This window comes from Rhineura floridana, chromosome 3, assembly GCF_030035675.1.
Source record: "Rhineura floridana isolate rRhiFlo1 chromosome 3, rRhiFlo1.hap2, whole genome shotgun sequence".
NCBI classification, from domain to species: domain Eukaryota; kingdom Metazoa; phylum Chordata; class Lepidosauria; order Squamata; family Rhineuridae; genus Rhineura; species Rhineura floridana.
The window spans coordinates 121578987-121602018 of NC_084482.1; the positions used below are offsets into that span (position 1 = coordinate 121578987).

Sequence of the window (23032 nt, forward strand, 5' to 3'; positions counted from 1 at the left end):
AGAGAAAGAAACAGCCGCTTCATAACGGACCTGCTGCCTCTAGATGTGGTGGTTAGGTTTTAAAGACTTTTTTGTGTGAGTGGTGTGTTAGTCTCATGAGAATAGCTGAGGCTTTTTAAAACCTGTTTTAAAAGTTTGTTGCTCCAGTATACCTATTCTGACAAATTTAATGGCAGGAATTTTAACACATAACTCACATGCCAAGTAGTTAAGGAATTTCCATTCCTTAAGGATGTAGGTTCAAGTCTCACTTTGCCTCATGCTGGATGGGCACTTCTGGTCTTCCCAGTTGTAAATGGTGACTGATAGGAATTGGACTGATAGAAAGGTCACACATGATTCGGGCCATATTGCTTCTAGCTATACTGTGTTGGACAGCTCCCATTCTCTCTCAGATGGCACATAGTTTTTCTGCACATTGTCATCTGCAATTATCCATCTTCACTGTCACTGGTTGAAGAACTGTTTGCTACTAGCAATCTCTTTACTGACAACAAGTGTGTCATTGCTTGGAGAAGATGATCTGCAATATCATATTCAATGACAAAAAAGTTTTGGCAGTTGTCTCACCATAGAGCTGGTCTTGGGAGTGTTTCAGCATGTATGTTATGACTAGACCAGCATGAGTTGGGTAGACGTGGGTTTTTTTCCAGATTGTCTTAGGTTGGGCTGGACTGTGACTGGTATATATATATATATAGAATAATTTAGAAAAAAGGGATGCCCGTAAAATTCCATTGTGAGATGATTACAAAAAGTCACTTAATTGTGAAGAAATGGTTGCATGAATCCTTACTTCTGTATGTCTGTCTTCAGTTCTTTATTGATACCTTTCTAATACATCTGTGATCTCTAAACATGAATGTAAGATTAGGTGGCTAGTAGACATCTTGGTATTCTTCTGGATCTTACTGAGATGAACCATTCTGTACTATTCTGAACTCCAGCAGATTTGGCTGCCTGATCACAAGCCTTGTCAAGTTTTAGCAGCTTGGGGCCTGTTTAGTTAGTAACAGTTGTTCCAGGTTTTGCTGTGTGCTGAAAATCTTTGTGCTTTTTTACTGTTTTCCTTGGTAAAGCTGGAGGAAGGATATTTTCCAGGATATTCTGTAAGTACATTACTGAAAATAACCAGTACTTCTGGTGATATGTGCCCCTACTGATAACTTGGAGTATTGGGAAGAAGTGTCATTTGCTATCACCCTGGACTTTACTGCTCAGTCACACTGCAGAAATCATCCCAGAACAACATTGCAGTCTGCATAGTAAATGTCTTAGTGCAGGAAGAGGCACTGTTTAATGCCTTGCTGTTGCTAGTGTGTGTGCTGGGAATGCTCTGCTCTGGTTGATAGTTCTTTGCTAATGTGCCAGAATTGGAATCTGCTTTGGACTAAGAACAGCTTTAACAGAGCCTCTCCATCTTGCTTAGGAAGAATACTTCCTCAGATTATTCTCAGCAACCAAGTAGTGGTATTAATCACTTTGGATATTGATATATATGCATGGTGATGTGATATTTATTAATACAGTGATGTGATATTTATGAATTACAATAAATAATACAGATATTTATTAATACCATCAATGGTATGGTGATTCAAGAGTAATGGTCACAAGAGTCCTTGGAATAATATTCCACGGAATGTACATATTTCCATTACTTGCAATCTTCAATCTTCATAGCTTGAAATCTGAATCAATCCATTAAGGATTTTTCAAACAATCATGTTTTTCACCTGGTTCCTATGCTGAGCATTGGCTAGCTCTTGCTGTATGTATGCATGCATTTCCTCTCTGTGGCTTTTTCAAATGCTTTCACCCTGGGCTTAAAAATCCAGAATTGGTTTTGGATATGGACTTTGCCCAAAGCCATAGTGAGACTATACAGTGCTGCTTTTTCTAGCCAAAAGGCTTAGTAGGAAAAGAAAATTAGTAAACTCTGCTCTCTTCCCACAGTATATTTATCCAGCCTCATTACTTCAGACTTTACTCCTCTGCCTATGACCTTACTTTGCAATCTGGACAGCTTGGCTTGGGTAGCTCTCCGACAGGGATTACTTTTCTGCTAATGGAAGCAAAGTTTCAGGCCACCTTGAGTCTGATGGATCACGCTGTAGTTGTTGATGTCAGATTAGTTAATGGCACTTGCATCTAAACTTTCCTTACGCTGAAGGAAAAGTAAACCCTCCTTTGGCTGGATCAGAATGGATCTCAGGCGTTACCTGTGATGAAATATTTGCTTTTCAAACAGTCTACCTTCCAAGTGGACTTCCTTCTACCCATGTCCCATCCCAATATCCCATCATATGCTACAGATGCCTGGTAGAATGTGTGGAGAAGGGAAAGCTACTGGTGCCTAATAGGCCTAGAGATGTTCTGCGTGTAACTGGGTAGTGCATTGTATGTCCCTGTGCTTCCGCACTTCTTTGTGCCTGCTGTTCGGTGAACAAGGAGCAAGACTTGTATTTACGTTTATGCATTCAATGGAAGCTAGTAGTAATTGTGGATTTTCACTATGTATGTGACATATACGTAGTGGCATGTTAGCAGCATACAGTATTAACCTATATATGTATCTTGGTACAATTTACAAATATAGCCTCTTCCAGGCCATGACCTGCTGGCTGGCTAACATCTCTGCTTAAGCTCTTCCTCATTACATGGTGCAGTTAATATCTTTATAGATACTCGCCTCTGGTGCTGTAGATGTTTTTCTCTAAAGTCTAAAGTTTTTTTCTGAATGCATATAGGGTTCAGAAAAAAAGTTGACCTCATAAATTGACTGAGAAAGGAGGGCAGGGGAACAGGATAAAAGGCTTTATCTCCATAGCAATGATTTTACATTTTGTTGGCATGTTTATTTTCAATATGATGTACTAACTTCCGGTTTCCATTTTATCTTGACTATGAGATAGTCTAGACATTTTGCTTGTTACAGGGATTGGCATCGGCACAGAAGCTTTCCCACTCTATCATTTAAATTAGAGCAACTTGCAGCATGAGTCACCATCCTTCAATATGGGGAATTTCTCTACCCTGTGATCTACATCAATGGCCTTCACTGTAGGGGCCAATTTTTTCAGTTCTTGGAATGCACTATTTTTTCTTCACTCCTCTTCCCTTACTACATATATTGACCATTGTTAGCATATCACTAGTAAAGTGGAAGACGTAGCTATTATCAACACAGATACTGAATGAATAAAAGAAATTACTTTTCCTGTTTTGTCAGGGATGGCTAAAGAGGTGTGTGGGGCCTGGGGTAAATCACATTGTGTCCCCACACATCCACATACCTTGCCTTCATTTCCCCCTATCTCTGCTGCTGCCCCTCTTCATGGTATGGTGATGGTGTGGCAACCTCTCCCCTGGCTTACATTTTTGCTTTTGCTGCTGCTTTAGGGGTGGTGAGGTCCTCTGCTCCCACCTCCTCCTTCCCTGCCCAACTTGCTCTTGAGAGGAGGTGGCAGGGCTGGCCAGGCAGCAGGGTAATGTTGTAGGTTGTAGGTAATGGCACCAGTTCTGGGAAGGCTGCCCCACCCTAGGGACAGCGCTGCCTACTGGATCAGACCAGAGGTTTATCTAGTCCAGCATCCTGTTTCTCACAGTGGCGAAGCAGCAACCTTGTGGGAACCCAAAAGCAAGACATGAGGGCAATAACCTTCTCCTTTAATTGTTCGCCAACAACGACTAATTCAAAGGACTGGAGGTAGCATATAGCCATCATGATTGTAGCCATTGATAGACATATCCTCGTTGTTGTTACGTACCTTCAAGTCGATTACGACTTATGGCGACCCTGTCAGTGGCCTCCAAGAGCATCTGTCATGAATCAGAACTTGTAACTTCAGGTCTGTGGCTTCCTTTATGGAATCAATCCATCTCTTGTTTGGCCTTCCTCTTTTTCCATTCCCTTCTGTTTTTCCCAGCATTATTGTCTTTTCTAGAGAATCATGTCTTCCCATTATGTTTCCAAAGTATGATAACCTCCATTTCATCATTTTAGCTTCTAGTGACAGTTCTGGTTTCATTTGTTCTAACACCTAATTATTTGTCGTTTTCACAGTCCATGGTATGCGCAAAGCTTGCCTCCAACACCACATTTCAAATGAGTTGATTTTTCTCTTAGCCTTCTTCTGATTTCTGGACTATTGTCTCCATTTTGGTCAATGACTGTACCGAGGTATTGATAATCCTTGACAAGTTCAATGTCCCCATTGTCAACTGTAAAGTTACATAAATCTTCTGTCATTACTTTAGTCTTTTTGACATTCAGCTGTAGTCCTGCTTTTGTGCTTTCCTCTCTAACTTTCATCAGCATTCGTTTCAAATCATTACTGGTTTCTGCTAGTAGTATGGTATCGTCTGCATATCTTAAATTATTGATATTTCTCCCTCCAATTTTCACACCTCCATCTTGGTCCAAACCCGCTGTTCTGCGTACAGATTAAACAAATAGGGTGATAAAATACACCCGTCTCACACCCTTTCTGATTGGGAACCAATCGGTTTCTTCATATTCTGTCCTTACAGTAGCCTGTTGTCCAGAGTATAGGTTACGCATCAGGACAATCAGATGCTGTGGTGTCCCCATTTCTTTTAAAACATCCCATAGTGTGTTTGCGATATGATCTCTGGTGCCTCCTCCCTTTCTAAATCCAACTTGGATGTCTGGCATTTCTCGCTCCATATATGGTAAGAGCCTTTGTTGTAGAATCTTGAGCATTACTTTACTTGCATGGGATATTAAGGCAATAGTTTGATAATGATTGCATTCCCTGGGATCCCCTTTCTTTGGAATTGGGATATATATTGAATGCTTCCAGTCTGTGGGCCATTTTTTAGTTTTCCATATTTCTTGACAAATGTTTGTCAAAATTTGGACAGATTCAGTCTCCGTAGCTTGTAGCAACTCTATTGATTTGCCATTTGTTCCTGGTGATTTGTTTCTTCCAAGTATTTTAAGAGCAGCTTTCACCTCACCTTCTAAAATTTCTGGTTCTTCATCATATGGTTCCTCCATGAATGAATCTGTCATCCTGGCATCTTTTTTATAGAGTTCTTCAGTGTATTGCTTCCATCTTCCTTTTATTTCATCTCGGTCAGTCAGTGTGTTCCCCTGTTGATTATTCAACATCCTTACTCTTGGTTTAAATTTCCCTTTCATTTCTCTAATATTTTGGAATAGAGCTCTTGTTCTACCCTTTTTGTTGTCCTCTATTTCTATATAATAACTATTGTAATAGTTCTCTGTGTCCCTATGTACTAGTCGCTGTATTGTTGCATTTAGGGTTCTGAATGTGTTTGTCTCCTCTTGCTTTTGCTTTCCTTCTCTCGAACCATTTTAAGAGTTTCTTCAGTCATCCATTGAGGTCGTTCTCTTTTTAACTAGAGGTATTGTCTTTTTGCTTTTTTCCCTGATAATGTCTCTGTCTTAACTCCACAGTTCCTCTGGTTCTCTGTCAACTAAGTTTAAAATCTCAAATCTGTTCCTTATTTGATCTTATATTGTTCTGGGATGTTATTTAAATTGTATTTTGGCATTATGATTGCTTTGTTCGTCTTTAGCTTTACTCTGATTTTTGATAAGACCAGTTCATGATCTCCACAGTCTGCTCCTGGTCTTATTTTCACAGAAAGTATGGAACTTCTCCATCTTCTGCTACCAATGATATTATCAATTTGATTCCTATATTGACCATTTGGTGATGTCCACGTGTACAGTCATCTTTTTGGTTGCTCAAAAATGTTTTTGCAAGAAGCAAATGATTGGCTTCACAGAATTCAACAAGTCTTTCTCCTGCTTAATTTCTATCTCCTAAGCCCCATTTCTCCACAATTCCTAGTTCTTCTCGGTTCCCTGCTTTCGCATTCCAGTCCCCCATGATTATCAGCACATCTTGTTTTGGTGTGTGATCAATTTTCTCCTGCACTTCTGTGTAAAATCTCTGCAATTCCTCTTCTTCTGTGTTTGCCATTGGAGGATAGATTTGGATGATGGTTATGTTGATAGGTTTCCCATTTAATCTCATTGATATAACTCGCTCAGACCTTGCGTTGTAGCTCCTAATTGCTCTTGCTACATCATTTCTCACTATTAAAGCAACCCCATTTCTTCTTAATTTCTCATTTCCTGCATAAAATATTTTGTAGTTGCCTGAATGAAAATGTCCCTTTCCCGTCCATTTTAATTCACTCACGCCAAGTATTGTCATGTTGATACATTCCATTTCTTGCTTGACAATTTCTAACTTTCCCTCGTTCCTTGCTTCTCACATTCCATGTTCCCACTGTGTGCGTCGTACAACTCTGGACTCTCCTTTCACATCTGTGCTGGAGGTAGCATATAGCCATCATGACTTGTAGCCATTGATAGACATATCCTCCATAAATTCATCCGATCCACTTTTAAAGATACCTTAGCTAGCACCCACCACAACTTATGGTAGCATATTCCATAAATTAACTGTATGCTGTGTGAAGAAGCCCATCCTTTTCCCATCCAAACCTTTTGCCAATCAGTTTAAGTGGGTGAGCCTGGGTTCTAATGTTATCAGACAGGGAGACTCTTATATCCATTTTTCCACACTTTGCGTAAACTGATGTTGATCATGTCCCCACTTACTTGCATTTTCCCCAGTGCTGCTCTGTGGTAGCAGCCCTGTAGGTAGGAATGGAGCCACTGTAAATACAGTGCCTACAATCCATACCCCATGGAAGTGTACTTTTTCTGCAAAGGAGAGGTGAGCCAGCCAAAGGTATGGTAGGGGCTGTGCCAGCTTGTCCTCAGGTCATCGGGTGCTGCTTGTCAATGCCAGTTCATTTCATAATAAAATCTCCATCCATGATTTAATCGAGGATGGGGATGCTGACCTGGTGTGTGTAACTGAGACTTGGGTGGGAGAGCCGGGTGGGGTTAGTGTCTCCCACTTGTGCCCACCCAGGTATTTCGTTTAGCACAAGGGTAGGACTGAGGGCTAGGGAGGGGGGTAGCTGTGGTCTGCAGGAATATCATCTTGTTCTCCAGGCTCCCTGTTAATCTGAGTACTAATCTGGAGTGTGTACCTCGCGTTAGGCCAGTAGACAGATTGGGGGTTCTGTTGGTGTACTGTCCACCCTGCTATCCAACAGTCTCCCTATCTGAGATGATGGACATGGTCTCAGATGTAGTGTTGAGGACCCCAAGACCGTTAGTCTTGGAAGATATCAGCATGCTGAGTCCATTCTGTCTGGGGCAGCTTAGTACTCGATGACAACCATGGGGCTATCCCAACATGTTATCAGGCCAACACATGTAGCAAAGCACATTCTGAATTTGGTTTTCTCAGTTGGGCAGGGAGAGGGTGATCTGAAGGTGGAGGGCATAAAAACAGTCCCTGCATCATGGTAAGATCACCTGCTGGTGAGTTTTAAACTTACAGTGGCCTTTTCCCTCTTTAGGATGGGGGACCTATTAAGATAGTACTCTCCCAGAGACTATAGATCCTTTTGGTTTTCAAAGGGCTCTGGGGAGTTTTCTGGTTGGCATGGCTGGTTCTTCTGTCGAAGTCCTAGTTGATCTGTGGAATACAAAGATGTCCCAGGTGATTGACACGATGCACCTGAGCATCCTCTTCCAACTGGCACAGCTCAGGAAGCTCCATGGTATACCCTGGAGCTTAAGAGTAGTGAAGCCAGAAGTGAGATGGTTTAAGTGAAGGTGAAGAAAAACTCCCAGTGAATGTAATTGAACACTGGTATGTGCTCATGTCTGAGACTATTCAGTGGCAGTGAAGGCAGTGAGAAAACCTTACTTCTCTGCCTCCGTTGCATCCTCAGCTTGCTATCGAACAGAGCTGTTTAGAGTGGCTAGGGGCTTATTACCTACTGGTCCTAAGGAGGTGGTAGAGCCATCTGAAGCCTGCTGTGACATATTTGCTAGGCATTTTGAGGAAAAAATCACTTCCATCTGCTGGGATTTGGTTTCTATTGTTAATGCTGATGATCCGGGTAAGGTGTTGAGCGCTTTCTTGTCCAAGGTCATTGCATGAGTTTCAGTTGCTGTAGCCTGAGGACACAGGTTTGTGCACCCTTTTTGTCTTGGATCCTTGCCCTTCATAGAAGCTGATAAAATCTGGCAGGGAAGGGACAGCTGGATAGGCCAGGGCTTCTCTCCAAGAAAGAGTGGTCCCAATCTGCCTAAAGGAGATGGTAGTAAGATCATTCCTGGAGAAGCCTTCCCTAGACCCGGAAGATCCTAATAATTTTAGGCCAGTGTCAAATGTCCCCTTTCTGGGCAAGGTTCTTGAGAGGGTGGTTGCCAACCAGATCTAGATGCTCTTTGAGGCGGCAGATTTTCTAGATCCATTTCAATCAGGATTCAGGCCTGGGTTTGGTATGGAAATTGCCTTGGTCACCCTGTACGATGATCTGTGTCAGGAGAGAGACGGGGCAGTGTGACTCTTAATCCTCCTTGATTTTTCAGCAGCTTTCAATACCATAAAACATGGTGTCCTTCTGTAGTGAAAGTGTTGGGGGCACTGCATTGTGGTGGTTTCGTTCTTACTTAGACAGTATTGCTTGGCTCTCAGGGTTCTCCACTATGGGGTCAGGTCTGTTCTCCATGTTGTTAACATCTACATGAAACTGCTGAGTAGGGTCATATGAGGTTCTGGAGTGTGTTGTCATCGGTATACTGATGACACACAGCTCTAGTTCTCCTTTTCATCTTCTGTAGGTGAGGCAATGGATGTGCTGAATTAGTGCTTGGTTGCAATAATGGGCTGGATGAGGACCAGTTAACTGAACCATAATCCAGACAAGATTGATATGCTGTTGGTGGGTGGTTCCTCTGACAAGCTAAGTGGTGTGCGGTCTGCTCTAGATGGGGTCTGAAGGAGCAGATTGTAGTTTAGGGGTTCTCCTGGATCCAATGCTGTCACTTGAGGCACAGAGTGTCTTCTATCAGCTTAGGGTTGCTATCTGGACAGGGATAACCTGGCTACAGTAATCTATGGTGTGGTAACCTCAAGCTTGTATTATTGCAATGTGTTTTACGTGAGGCTGCCTTTGAAAATCGTTTGGAAGCTTCAATGAGTGTAGAATGGGGCTGACTGATTGTTGACAGGTTCGAGAACAGATCATACAACACCAATTCTGTTTTAATTATGGTGGTTGCCTGTATGCTTTTGTGCCAATTTCACATTGCTGATTTTGACCTATAAAGTTCTTTACTGTTCAGGACCCCAATATCTTTTGGAATAACTTTCCCAATATGAACCTACCTGGACACTTGGATCATCTTCCAAGGCCCTTCTCCAGGTTCTCCTTCTAAGGGAGGCTTAGAGTGGTGACAAGGGAGAGGGCCTTTTCAGTTGTGGCTCCCCATCTGTGGAATATGCTCTCTCATGAGGTCCACCTGGCACCTTCACTTTTCAGCACCAGGGAAAGACTTACCTTTTTCCCCAGGCATTTGATAGGCCAAGATGATGTTGTTTGTATTAGTGTGCTTCCAAAGCTGTCTGTGGCTATATGGGGGTGGTAGTTTCATGATTTAGTTTTATGGTACGATATACTTATTTTGGTTTTTAACAATGTTGCAGGTTGCTTGGAGACCTTTGACTAATAAATCTAGTAGATAATAGTAATAATCTGGCCCCCTGACTATTTTTGTTGCTCTTTTCTACCTATTTCCTCACTCCACAATGTCCTTTTTGAAATGTGGTGACCAGAACTGTATAGTTTTCCAACTGCACCCACATAGTAGATTTGTATAAAGGCTTTACAACACCAGATCTCTTTCTAAATCCCTAGCTTGTTAGAAAAGGGTGACTAAAGGGTCCGTCTGCTGAAATGCCTGTTTCTTTTTAACTACTGAAAAGGAACCTGGTTGCCCTTTGAGTCTGGTTATCTGGCTGAGGAACCTCCACTGGTGTATTTGTTTTTATTTTTTCCCTCGCTAGAAGCAATACTATTTCCTGCTCCTAGGAAATATTTCCTGTGCTGTCTAGGCTTCTGAAAAATCAGTAGCTACAGGACACTGGGCCCATAAAAGCCACCCTATTCACAGAACAAAGCAAGGCAACTGCTTTCTTCTTGACTTGTGAACAATGTGGAAGCAGTCAAGCAGGTACAGACAAGAGCTGGCTTTATTCATGGACACAGGGGCAGCTGTGTCACTGGCAGCTGCCCCAGGATTGCACACACAGCGACAGTGGGAGGTATATATCCATGCCACAGTCACAACACAGAGCGCTGGGGGCAGGAAAGGGAGGGTGCTCCATTTGTTTGGGAAACACAGACACAACTTCTGAACTGTCAAAATCAGGGAGTCTGTTACAAGGCCGGGGCGAAGAAAGGTCAGGAAAGGGAGAGATCACAAAGGCGTAAACAATCTATTTTAAGATATAAAAAAAAGTTCTACCACTGGTGATGGAGTTGGCATGATTCACGTGCAGGCAAATGTACAGCAGGGTCTCAGCGAAGTGATGGAATGCTTTGCTTAAAAATGGAGAAGATACAACATGCTTCTTACAGACACAAGGAAACCTGGCCTTACTGTGCTGGGAGGGAGACAGGGCAGTAAGGCTGGGCTTACAAATGCACACGCGCGCACACACAAACCGCTGCAGCCAGGGTTTGTCTTCAGAATTCTTCTCTTTTAACGCTAAAGACCACAATACACAAAACACAGATTCCGATGAGGTCCCTTGGAGCAGAACTCGAGGAAGAACTCCTGACAGGATGCGGGTGTAGGGGCTCCTCTCCGTTACCATCTGCATCAAGGCCTTCCTTTGGAGAGGTGGAAAAGGGTTGTGAGGAAGGGGTCGTTATTGTAATTGTGCTGCTGGTGGAAGTGTAAGGAACAGGGATGGCCATTATGCTTCTGGCTCGTATTCCTGATATTCCTCCTGGAAAGAATAAATTGCATGAAATGAAACAAGGATGTGGGCCAAAACAACCCAGCATTGGAGGTGGACAGGTAGACACCACATGGATAAGCTTACCTGAGATACAGATACCAGGCTTTCTCATCAGTTGTTCTTGCTAAGCTCCTATTCCTTTGGCTGGACTGATTTTATTAATTACCACACTTGACTGTTGCCCCTGAACTGTGTACTAACAAGCTCACACATAGGACCTTTTCTCCAGGCTGTTCAATACATATATCAGTACAGATCAGCCCAACAAAAGTTCCTATGAGTACAGCTAGTCTGCTCTCCTGTATGGCCATATGGTCAGTTTCTTGTTTCCAAAGATTCCCAATGAAGCTTTCCAGAGCACAAGACCCAGTGGCCAATCTAATCTCAATACTGTCTACGCTGACTCTCCAGGGTTTCAGACAAGAGTCTTTCTCACCCTACCTAGAGATGTCAGAGATTCAACCTGGGACTACTTGCATGTAAGACATGTGTTTTACCACTGAGCTATGATCCTTCCCTTTTCCTCACCTACTGTTTGCATGTGAACTCTCAGTACGCACCACACCTGTCCTGGATCAGTATTTGACAGGACATGTATGATTTGTTCCATAGGGGACTGATGAAAGGCTGAGGTATTTATTTTCCAGAATTCCTCCACATCCAATTGCTTCTCAGATTGCCCCAGTTCTCACCTGCGGGGGCTCTTCATAGTTCTCTCCCTCAGGTTCCAACAGCGGCTCTATCAGTGGCTCCTCCACTGCTTCCTGACCAACCTCCTCGGGCTGTGGGAGAAAGAAGTGCATATTACTAATTGCTAAAAGTGCCCTTCCAATAGGTATCGCTTCTGAAAGCCCATCTTAGTGGGAGGTGGAGCCCAGGGAGCATTGTGTAAGATGTAAACATACATCTTTTACAGTAACTTTTTGGAAAATATTAATAAGAAAAAAGACAAAGGATTTGATAGCACTGAGCATTCTGGCCACTAGAGAAAAGACAGAGGTAAATAGGTCCAGTGCATTATGGGGAAAGTTGGGCAATTATAGTCTTGACTTAAGACAAGGATGGGGAACCTGTGGCCCTCCGGAGGTTATTGGCATCCCATCAGCCCCAGCCAGCATGGCCAATACTCAAGAATGATAGCAGTTGTCCGGTAACATCTGGGAGGGCCACTGGTTCCCCAACCTTGCCATAAGGGGAGGAGGACATAGCATCTTCAGAGCCTTTCCCTCACATGAAGGAGGACATCTAGTGTCTATGTAGTCTGGAGCTCAGAAAGCAGTCTCCAGTTTTCATTTTTGGAGGAAGGGCCTTTCCTCCCCTACATTTGTCACAAGCAGACTCCAGCTAGACTCCAGCATTTCATGAGAGCCCAGCAGCAAAACAAAACTCAGGGCAAAGTGTTGGGCAAGTGGAACAGAGAGAGAGAGGAACCTCCTCTGTCGTGGTCTGGCACACAGCTAGGCTGATCTGGCAGGGAAACCCGTTTGCCCCCTTGCAGCACAGGTCGTCTCTTTTCTGCATGGCTGCAGTCAGTGGGAGTTTGCAGTCTGGACCCCTTCCAGATAGATGCCACCCTGCTAACGTACTAAATACAATGATGAGCAAAGGCCTATGCTCGCTTCTTCTAGGCTTTACATCAAAATGCTGTATAAGTCTTGGTTCCAGGGACACCCATGGAGGAACTCTTCAGCATAAGAAATCATAAGTGTAGTCCCTATGGCACAAGGTGGGAGAGCACTAAGGCAATCACCATCTTCCTCTCTAGGGAAGACCAGAGGGCATCAAGAATCAAAATGTTGCCCTACCCCCTGTAGTGAAGGGGGCCGGTACCCACACTCACTTTGAAAGATGGATTCAAGCCTCTTCCAAGCATGCCCTAATATTCCCAGAGCAAAGAGCAGGCCTTTAAATGATAAGTCCCTTGCAGGGTTAGAGATAGATATCCCACACATAGCTGCTGCAGAGATTGTCACAGCCACAGGAGTTGCAACAAATCTCACTCCTGTCTCCCCAGCATAAGGGACACTGTAGGTCCAGGAGATGCTACTGCTCTCATCATCATCATCATCTTTTAATTTTTTGTATGCCACTTTTCCACAAAACTGTGCCCAAAGTGGCTCACAACATATCAAGTGAAGAATACATAAAACAATTCAAAAAATCTATTGGAAGCAATTAGAATTAATCATATCAATAAGTAAATACAAAAATCAATCCATACAACATTGTATAAAACAATACCAATAAACTAACCTCATTTAACAGCTTAAACTAAACAAACTAAACTAAAAAACAAACCTATAAAAATTGTACAACTCCTGACCAAGGTCTCTATTTGGAATCACCAGGGATGGGGAGTCTAGGTTTTTAGAAGATCCCTATCCTCCCTCAGAAATTTCCCTTAGCCCCTTGGTAGGGAATCCTTTTCCCAGGTAGATTCAGAGGCCTCTGAAAGGAAGGATGGCAAACTCTCCCAAGAATGACAGAGCCAAGGAAAGGCTGGCCCAGGACATCCTCCTTCCATGCAACTGTTTCCAAAACTCCAGAAATAACCTATGGAGACCGGGCACCTCCATCTGGAGGTGGCTAATCCATGGTTAAAACTAAACCATGGGTGGGAAACAGCAGGTCTGGGGGCCAAATGCAGCCCTCCAGACCTCTTTATCTGGCCCTTGGGACTCTTCCCAGGCCACACACCCTCCCCAGCCACTCTGCCTTTCCCCAGGCTACACTCTTCACAGGTCCTGCTTAGCACCCTCCTTGCATGTTGCCTGGCTGGAAGGTGTGCTTGAACTCTTATAATGCCTTCTGCTTGTCTGGTTGGAGGACGGAGAGAAGGTAAAATTTATATACGTTGTTCCACTCACTTTTGCCTCTGGACCCAGACACCACTGGCATGTGACCACCAAAAGGGACTGGAGCCCTCAGACTGAAAAGGGTTCCCCAGGTATCACCTCAGCTTTCCCACTGGCTCCTTCCCCTCATGTTTACTGTCATAATTTGCAGGGAATGGGACAAGCCTTTCAAACCCAAATTGCACCATCGCTTCTCTGATAGTCTTTCTGATGTTATGCATGACTTGGCCACCTCCAAGGTGAGTGCCTCACAGTCCTTATGGCAAAGGCACTCCTCTATTCAGTCTATGAGCTACCCACAGACCAATATTACAGATGAGCCAAAGCTATCCTATGCAGAGGATTTGAACCAACATCCCTGACATTCAGGACCTCCACTAAAGCTTGCAGGATGGCTTAAGCAGCTTTCACATACTTGAATGAGGTCCTAGAGAACAATTCCTTGGACAGGGACACCTCTGCAAAGTATCGCTCACTGTTGCTTTCCTGGCAGGCGCTTCTCTGGGCATCCTCCAACTTGAAGCTAGGACCATGGCCTTAGTGTGATAGCCAAGAGAAACCTAGCTACATTACTGGGAATCAATGCCAACCTAAACCTGCCAGCGCCCCCTTCTACAGCAGACATTTATTCAGGAAATCTTTAGAAGCAGTACTGATGAAAGCCAAGAATCATAGAGTTGGAAGGGGCCTTGTAGGCCATCGAGTCCAACCCCCTGCTCACAGCAGGAAATCCACAGCTAGAGCATCTCCCGCAGATAGCTGTCCAGCCTCTGCTTGAAAACATCCAGCGAAGGGGATCCCACCACCTCCCTAGGCAGTCGGTTCCATTGCCGAACTGCCCTTACTGTCAAGAAGTTCCTTCTAATGTCCAATCTGAATCTACGCTCCTGCAACTTAAAACCATTAGACCTAGTCCTACCCTCTGGGGCAGCAGAGAACAAATCTGTACCCTCCTCTATGTGACAGCCCTTCAGGTACTTAAAGAGTGCAATCATGTCACCCCTCAGCCTTCTCTTCACCAGACCGAACATGCCAAGTTCCTTCAACATTTCCTCATAAGACTTGTTCTCCACACCGGCTATCATCCTTGTCGCCCTCTTCTGAACCCGCTCTAACTTGTCTATATCTTTCTTAAAATGAGGCGCCCAGAACTGAACGCAGTATTCCAGATGAGGCCTAACTAATGCAGAATATAGTGGGACTATTACTTCCCTCGACCTGGAAACTATAGCTCTGTTTATGCAGCCCAAAACTGCGTTTGCCTTTTTTGCCGCAGCATCACACTGCTGGGTCATGTTCAACTTGCGATCCACTACAATTCACACGCACTACTGCTAAGCCGGGTATTTCCCATCCTGTACCCGTGCATTTTGTTTTTGTGGCCTAAATGCAGAATCTTGCATTTGACTTTATTGAATGTCATTTTATTAATTTCAGCCCAATTTTCTAGTCTATCCAGGTCCCTTTGGATTTTATTCCTGTCTTCCATTGTGTTAGCTATCCCTCCCAGTTTCATATCATCCGCAAACTTCATAAGGCTTCCCTCCACCCTGTCATCTAAGTCATTGATAAAAATGTTGAAGAGTATCTGCCCCAGGACAGAACCCTGTGGCACTCCACTCGAAACCTCCTTCCAGTCCGAAGCAGAGCCACCGACGACCACTCTTTGAGTACAGTTTTCCAACCAGTTGTGAATCCACCTGACAGTATTTCCATCTAGTCCGCATTTGACCAGTTTGCTAATCAAAAGGTTGTGGGGGACTTTGTCAAATGCTTTGCTGAAATCTAGATAGATGACATCTACAGCATTTCCACCATCTACTAGGCTAGTGACCCGATCAAAAAAAGAGATGAGATTAGTTTGACAGGATTTTTTCTTGACAAACCCATGCTGTCTCCTACTAATCACAGCATTGTCATCTAGATAGTTGCCAATGGACTCTTTTATTATCCGTTCTAATATCTTTCCCGGTACTGAAGTCAGACTGACCGGCCTGTAATTCCCCGGATCTTCATTTTTACCCTTTTTAAAGAGCGGGACAACGTTTGCCCATCTCCAATCCTCCGGCACCTCTCCCGTTCTCCAGGATTTCTCAAAGATGATGGCAAGAGGTTCCGAGAGTACATCCGCTAGTTCCTTCAATACTCTGGGATGCAGTTCATCAGGCCCTGGAGATTTGAACTCATTTAGGTTAACTAGGTATTTCCTGACTATCTCCTTATCAATCTCGAACTGCAATCCCGACCCCTTCCTGAGATTGCTACCAATGCAAGGTTGCACACTGTTCCCTTTTTGGGAGAAAACGGAGGCAAAATAGGGGAAAGGGAAGCAAACCATGCACAACCTAAACAAGAAAGAAGACAAACAGCCTCAGCTGTTTTGTGCCTACAAAACATTTTTCTCTTCTTAAGCAGCCCCCTCAGGGACTGCAAGCTGAAATGACAGCAGCAATATAAGCCTAAAACCAAGCTCAGCTTTGACCCCCCACTGTACTAACAAAAAAACTCAGCACAACCTGACTATGCCTGGGTTGAGTCACCTGTTAGAAGCTGGATCCTGATCTTCACATAGATTTGGAAGGTGTCTATGCCTGACTGTTGGGTTCTGGAGACAGCAGAGAAGCCATCCGTTTTTGCAGTATCTCCAGGGAGTGGTCATTCCTGGTTCCAGTCTCCAACAACTCTTGACATCAAAGGATCTCACAAACAATTCAACATATGTCCTTCAGATACAAGCCATCAAACTGGTTCCGCTTGTAGACAGAGGGATATTTTTAGTCTTTTTCACCATCCCAAAGAGGAACTAGGACACTCCATTGTGGACCTGAAAAGCATCAAGCACCACTTTCTAAAGGTCAAGTTCGACATGGCGACCTGTACTCCTACCTAGTATGTCTCAGAGAGATCTTCTGACAGCCATTGATATGAGTGAGGATTATTTGCACCACTGAATCAGACCAGGGCATCATAGATTCCTGTGCTTCAGCTACAGTATGTAGAACTATTCCAGTTCTGAGCCCTTCTCTTTGGCCTTTCCTCCACTCGCAGGGATTTTTGAAGATTCTGGTGGTCCTCCTCAGAACCAAAATGATGGAATATTTAACCATGTCGGGACAATCTTCTAATTTATTTAAAAAATCTTCCCACTGCCAGTTCTATCAAGACATGACCAAAGAAATACTGAAACACAGCTTTCTCAGCAACAAAAAGAATAGCACCCTGATTCCATCACAGGCTCTGCTTTTTCTGGGAGTGATTCTCAAATAGTAGTAGAGTTTTCTCTCTTCAGATAATCTAATAACTGTACGCATCCTAAGCAGAGAGGCTGTGGCCAAGACCCAGATACTGATTACAGCCTCTCTCCTGATTGTTGGGAATGATTATCTCCTGCATGGACTCCATTCCTTGGGCAAGATTTTACTCCAGACACCTTCAGATGTTCCTTCTAGGATACCAGCTACCAACCACCAGCAACATCAACCCAAATATCTCAGTACCACTCAAGATATACAGATCACTGTGATATATCACTGACGCATCTGAACCAGAACATTCCCACTGAGGAGCCCATCAGAGTTGTCTTAACAAAGAATGCCAATTTGAATGGTTCACTCAGAGGTGCATGGGCTCAAGGTCAGAAATCTCCAAAGGAGAATAGATTGAGCATCAATTTCATAGCCTCAGAGCTATCAGACTAGCACTACTCCATTTCTCCCACCTACTGTGACATTATATGCTAGTCAAGACAGACAACATGGCAGCAAAGCCTATGCCAACAGAGATGCACATTGAGAATTTCTTCAAAGAAAGTCATGTCACTGTTCTCCTGGATGAAGAAACATCTTCAACACAAAAATTAAATTATTATTATTATTATTATTATCTTCAGCCCATGAAGGTGGAACACCTGAAAGGAACTCTTCATGCCCAAGGGGATTGGGTCAGCTGTCAAAGCCTAGATCAACAAAGTGGTCTTTAGGCCACTTAGTGTTCCACAAACTAATCCTAACACTTGGGAAACCTGTCACAGACCTCTTGCAGCACTGACAAATAATTAGATACTAAGGTTTGCAACAAGGTTCTAGCAGAGCTGAGACTCTGAATGCCCTATCAGCAGATTGGCCCAGAGATCTGCTGCCTGCCTTTTCCCTACAACTTCTTATTCTAAGGGTTGGAACATTTGGAACAGTGGGTGGTGGTGACTTTGTGTGTGTTATGTGCCTTCAAGTCAATTATGACTTATGACGACCTTATAAATCAGTGACCTCCAAGAGCATCTGTCACGAAACACCCTGTTCAGATCTTGTTAAGTTTGGGTCTGTGGCTTCCTTCATGGAATCAATCCATCTCTTGTTTGGTCTTCCTCTTCTTCTGCTCCCTTCTGTTTTTTCCAGCATTATTGTCTTTTCTAGTGAATCATGTCTTCTCATTATGTAATAGCACCAAAGTAGCCAAGACATCTGTGGTTCTCTGACCTGATGAGGTTGTTATCAGATGATCCATGGGTCCTACTGGTCAGCATGGGCCTCCTATATCAAGACCCCTTTCTTCATCAAAATCCAGGACTCATAAGATTAACCAAGTGATGTTGAGTGGAACATGCTGACTCACTGAGGCTCATTACCTGGGGTAATAATATGATGGCATCCATGTCCTTCCCTACCAATAAAACATTGTATTTATTTTGTACCTATGTCACCAAATGAATAAAAATACAATCATGGCAGGAGCTTAGGGAAATCTTGGAATTCCCACAAGGCAGCCTAAGGGCCTGCAATGCTTTTTAGACATACGTTTCAGAACTTTTAAGTGTTTCAAGCATTGTAAGCGATTCATCTTCTTCCATATCACCCGCATGTTAAAAGGTTCCTTAGAATCCCATCCTTATGTGTCCCTCATGGTACACAGACTGGATGTTGTTTTGAAAGCCTTAACCAGATCTCTCTTTGAACCACTTCAAAATTTGACCCTGAAAGCCTTTTTTCTTGCAGTAGTGACCTAAGCTAAGAGAGTGTCCAAGCTGCGCGTCTACTCGTCACAGAATGAGCTGTGTGTTTTTCATGAGGACAAGGAAATATTGCAGGCAGCCTGGTCCCACCTTCAGACCGAAAGTCAATACAGCATTTGACAGGGCCCAAGAGACTATTCCTTCCTTTTGCCTCTGGTCATCTACAGTGCTTGAGAGGTAATAACATTCCTTAGAAATATGCAGAGCAATCAGCATTCTACATAGATAGGACTAGACCAGCCTTTTCCAACCTTTGGGTTCCCAGATGTTTCTGGACTACAACTCCCATCAATCCCATCCAGCATGGCCAGTGGTCAGAAATGATGAGAATTATAGTCCAGAAACATCTGGAGACCCAAAGGTTGGGAAAGGCTAGACTAGACCACGTTACCAGCACAGTGCATTCTTTGTCTCCTTCACAAAGTCAGTCTTGGGTTAGAAAGGTTCCATGGCCTCTCACTTGTTGGCTGAGAGAACACATTGCATTGGCCATTAGTTCTAGTAGTTACTGAGTTAAGTTCCTGAGGGTACGATGGCACACTCATATAGGGTGGTGGGGCAGCCACTACTGCAGCCTTTTGGGAAAGGACTCCCCTAGAGGAGATAGGCAGGGTGGCCACTTGGTCCTTTTTGCATATCTTCAACTAACACTATTAGATTAACGTATTTGCCTTACCCACAGGAGTCCTTGGAAGATGTTTTCAGCAGAGGGCTTTGCACCTGTCTGGAAGGAGTTGGCCTTGCAGAGCTATTAGCCATAGAGTTCCTGCGTGCTTTTTTGACACCCACACACTAGCTGTGCTTCACTTGAGGGAAGAAACAAATTCTGTGCTTACCAATAAATTTCTATTCTGCTAGAGGGAAGGAGGGTGGCCAGGCTCACGCTCTTCAAAACTGGCTCTCTGCAAGGACGTTATTTCTGTTTAGTCCTCTATTTGTAGGCAGAGTGATCCACAGCTGTGAGGACTCCTTTTCTTTCCCTCTGTTTTTTTTCTCCTAAGTTACATATTATTCTCTAGGGCAAGAATGGGGATCCTGTGACCTTTGAGATGTTGTTGGACTACAATTCCCATCAGCCCTAGCCAGCCTGGCCAATGGTCAGGGATAACAGGAGTTGGAGTCCACAATGTCTGGAGGGTCACAGGTTGCCCATTCCTGTCCTAGGGAATGATCTGGAGGTTCCCTCCACTCTTCAGGGGAAAGCTGTTTTATCACTACCTATTTTTGTAAACAAATGTATTTGTATGTTACACTTCAGACGCTCAAGGTCAATCTGAGGCTGCCTCTATGGGCTTGTTTGTTCTAATTTAGAGTTGCTCTGCACCTACCTTGGACTGAAGTGTCTGTGGGTTGAGGGGAAAGACCCTTCCTCTAAAACTGGAGACTGCCTTCCCAACCTCAGAGGAGGGGCCAATCACCACCCTCGAGAAGAATAAACATTCACTAGTAAGTACAGAATTTCCATTTCTGTTCCATGCAAAGTAGTGTTCTTCAAGTAATAGGGCTGACTGAAAATGGCAGGTCCTGTGGCCTGGGTTCCAAGTTTACATGCTAAGGTGAAGTCTTAATATATGCCCAATTATTTTATTTCCCCGTCCCCAGTTCAATTACAGAGGTTTCCCGAGACTGGTAGATCTATAACCCTCGGCTCTTCTTCAGTTTGAGGAAGGGGTGAGCTATGGTTGGCCCTGTAGAACCAGTCCCCTCCCCATCACAGAACAGGAGCTGTTCAAAAGGGAGGGAAGAAGGTGGGGGACGCTGCACACCTCCCTTCCCCCATGCTGAGTAGAAGAGAGTGCCTGCTCCTGCCTGGCCGCGCTGGCCTCATTTCTTCTTCAGATGTTGCTATTTTAAGCTAAGCTTGAAGCAAACAGCTCAGCTTACTGTGGCAGCTTGGCTGCAAGATTCAAGGGCCCTTCCTCAGACTGACCAGCCTTGCAGCTGCCAGACCATTTTAATGCATGCTGTCTACCCACCCATCTACTGTGAGAAACACGCTCATTCTCAAACTTGCATGTAGGCACGCTTCTGCGCACATGCCAGCACAAACGTACACATTAATACACAAAAATGAAGCAGCTCAATACACACTAATGCATGACGCATAGATGTATACATCTTTGGAATATGCACCATTGTTCTTGGCCTGGAGATGTATATGCATGCTTGCACTGTGCCCAGGTGGGCATTCATCACATTTTATTTATATGGCACACAGTATACATATCCTCATACATGAGCATTTGTTTTTATATACATGCATGCCTGCACCTGCACACATTTTTCTGAACTCTGAATCTGAGAGATGTCAGGATGCCTGGTATCCTGGACATTTTCATGTCACTGTTCAAGCTTATTGCCATTCCATTTTCTGCTGATCACTCTGTCAGCCTGGTGTTCTGCTTAGAGCAGATTCAGCAAAACCCAATACCCTGGTCAAGATTCTGTTTTGTGGGATGGAGCCAGGCAAGTGGGATCTTGCACCAATCTCAAATGCCAGCCATATCTACTAATATTCTGAGTAGACTCTAAGGATCATCTGTCTTTCTCTGGCAGATTTGTATTACCACTCGCTACAGACCTTTTCCAAATAGCTCTCAGGGTCACCTGAAGAATGTGGGATGCTCACCTTCAGGTCAGTGGGGAATTCTTCCTTCTTGACTAGGCCTGTGGCAGCTGCAATATTGCCAGCCCCCGAGAAGACAGCTCCACCCAGCTGGGATGCCTGCTCCTTCGTCTTCTCAGCAACTATGAAAGCCAGAAGAGAGTGACCAACATCTTATGGGGTCATGCAATTAGCTCCTTATTCTAAATTCACAGTATATGACCTTTCACAGCCTGGATGAGGGGCAAAAGGATCTTATCTGAAAAGTGATCCAGCAGAGCTCTGATGCCTGAAGGCTACTATAGCAGACAGAAGAACTGTATCTACCTCCTCTGATACCTACTTGTGTGTTCCAGGGGACACAATCATCCTTCTAGAGGACCCACTTCCCTCATTGGGGCACCATACTGCATCACTGTCAATTCCTCACCAATGTAAGTAAGCTCATTCCTTTTCCTGCCTCATTACTTTGCCAGCTCAAGTTCACCAATTTTCCAGGTTCCAATGGCCACCTCTCCTGAAAACTGGAGTCACATATCTTAGCCAGTCCCTACAGCTGGCTCTGCAGGCGCATGAGAAGCAGCTGGCAGGCTCTGTCCTGGGTCCAGTTACATAAGAAGTTTTAATGACATCACTGTCCTATTAGTCTATGATCTCTTTAGCACAGCCACCCACTCAGTGACCAGGTAAAGTCAGTCCATGGGAAAGGAGGGCACAACCAGCCAGTACCTGATGCCACACCTGCAACACCTTCCCGAGTTTTGCTGCCTAAAAGAAAGAGAAAGGATGCATAGTTAAAAAGTGCCTGAGATGACCCCTTTAAGTTGAGAAAATGTGCAGTCCAATAGTCACACAGGATAAGCAGTAGCAACAGCCAATGCCCCTCAGTCCCAGTCCACATTTCCTCACTGTCTCAGCTGCAGACTCTTCTCAGGGAGATAATCCTCCTTTAGGATACAAATTATGGGAGAAGGAGCACTTCCTTGTATTCTTCTTTCGTCTGTCCTATTTGCAGTAGTCAATCCTATTCAAGTTGCCTTCTTAAGAATGTGGGAGGAAATTCAGGAGATCAACCCTTCAGGGAGAGGGCACTTTTAGGGAGGAACGGGGCAGCATTTCAGACCATGTGCCTAAGCCTAAGAAACATCTGCTTCTAACCAACCTGCCTGTTCTGTGGCAGGAATGGGGTACCTGCAGCCTTCAAATGTTGGCACAACTCCCATCATCCCTGACCATTTGTCATGCTAGCTGGAGTTGATGTTGAAGCCCAACAACAGCTGGAGAGCCACAGGTTCTGCATCCCTGTAGGTTTCATCTCACCAGGTGCACATATTTGGTTTCATTCACTCAGACACCTCTGATGTGCATTATAACTCTACACTGCTCTTTTCTCCATCTGTTCCCCGCCCCCCCCCCCCAGTGGTGTTATGGTGGTATGTTAGAGTAGTAGTAGAATATGCAAAAGGATCAATAACAAAGGAGGAGGAAGAGAAGGTAAATAACCCCACCCTATAGGAAGTTACATAATGGTAAACAAGCATAGAGATGCTCTCCAATTCTAGCTAGAGGGGACATCTCCCTGTCAAAGGGGGCGGCATGCAAGCTTGCTTAAACCCAAGTAGAGAACATTGTGCCCTCCAGTTGTTGCTGGACTCCAACTCCT

At 44.2% G+C, this 23032-nt stretch overlaps 1 protein-coding gene across 2 annotated transcripts in view; it reads right to left on the minus strand.

The window, feature by feature from the left end:
- Positions 1 to 9660: 9660 nt before the first annotated feature.
- Positions 9661 to 23032, minus strand: part of SNCB (synuclein beta) — a 28689-nt gene continuing 15317 nt past the window's right edge. Inside the window, exons 3-6 of one of the 2 annotated variants that reach the window (XM_061617561.1) lie at positions 22099 to 22137; positions 21394 to 21512; positions 11594 to 11683; positions 9661 to 10770 (exon numbers count right to left, since the gene is read on the minus strand). In XM_061617561.1, the coding sequence (XP_061473545.1) occupies positions 10624 to 10770; positions 11594 to 11683; positions 21394 to 21512; positions 22099 to 22137 (395 nt within the window). In that variant the 3' untranslated portion in view covers positions 9661 to 10623. Of the gene's footprint in view, positions 10890 to 11593; positions 11684 to 21393; positions 21513 to 22098; positions 22138 to 23032 lie in introns of both variants that reach the window. The other variant, XM_061617562.1, reaches the window with a different exon arrangement.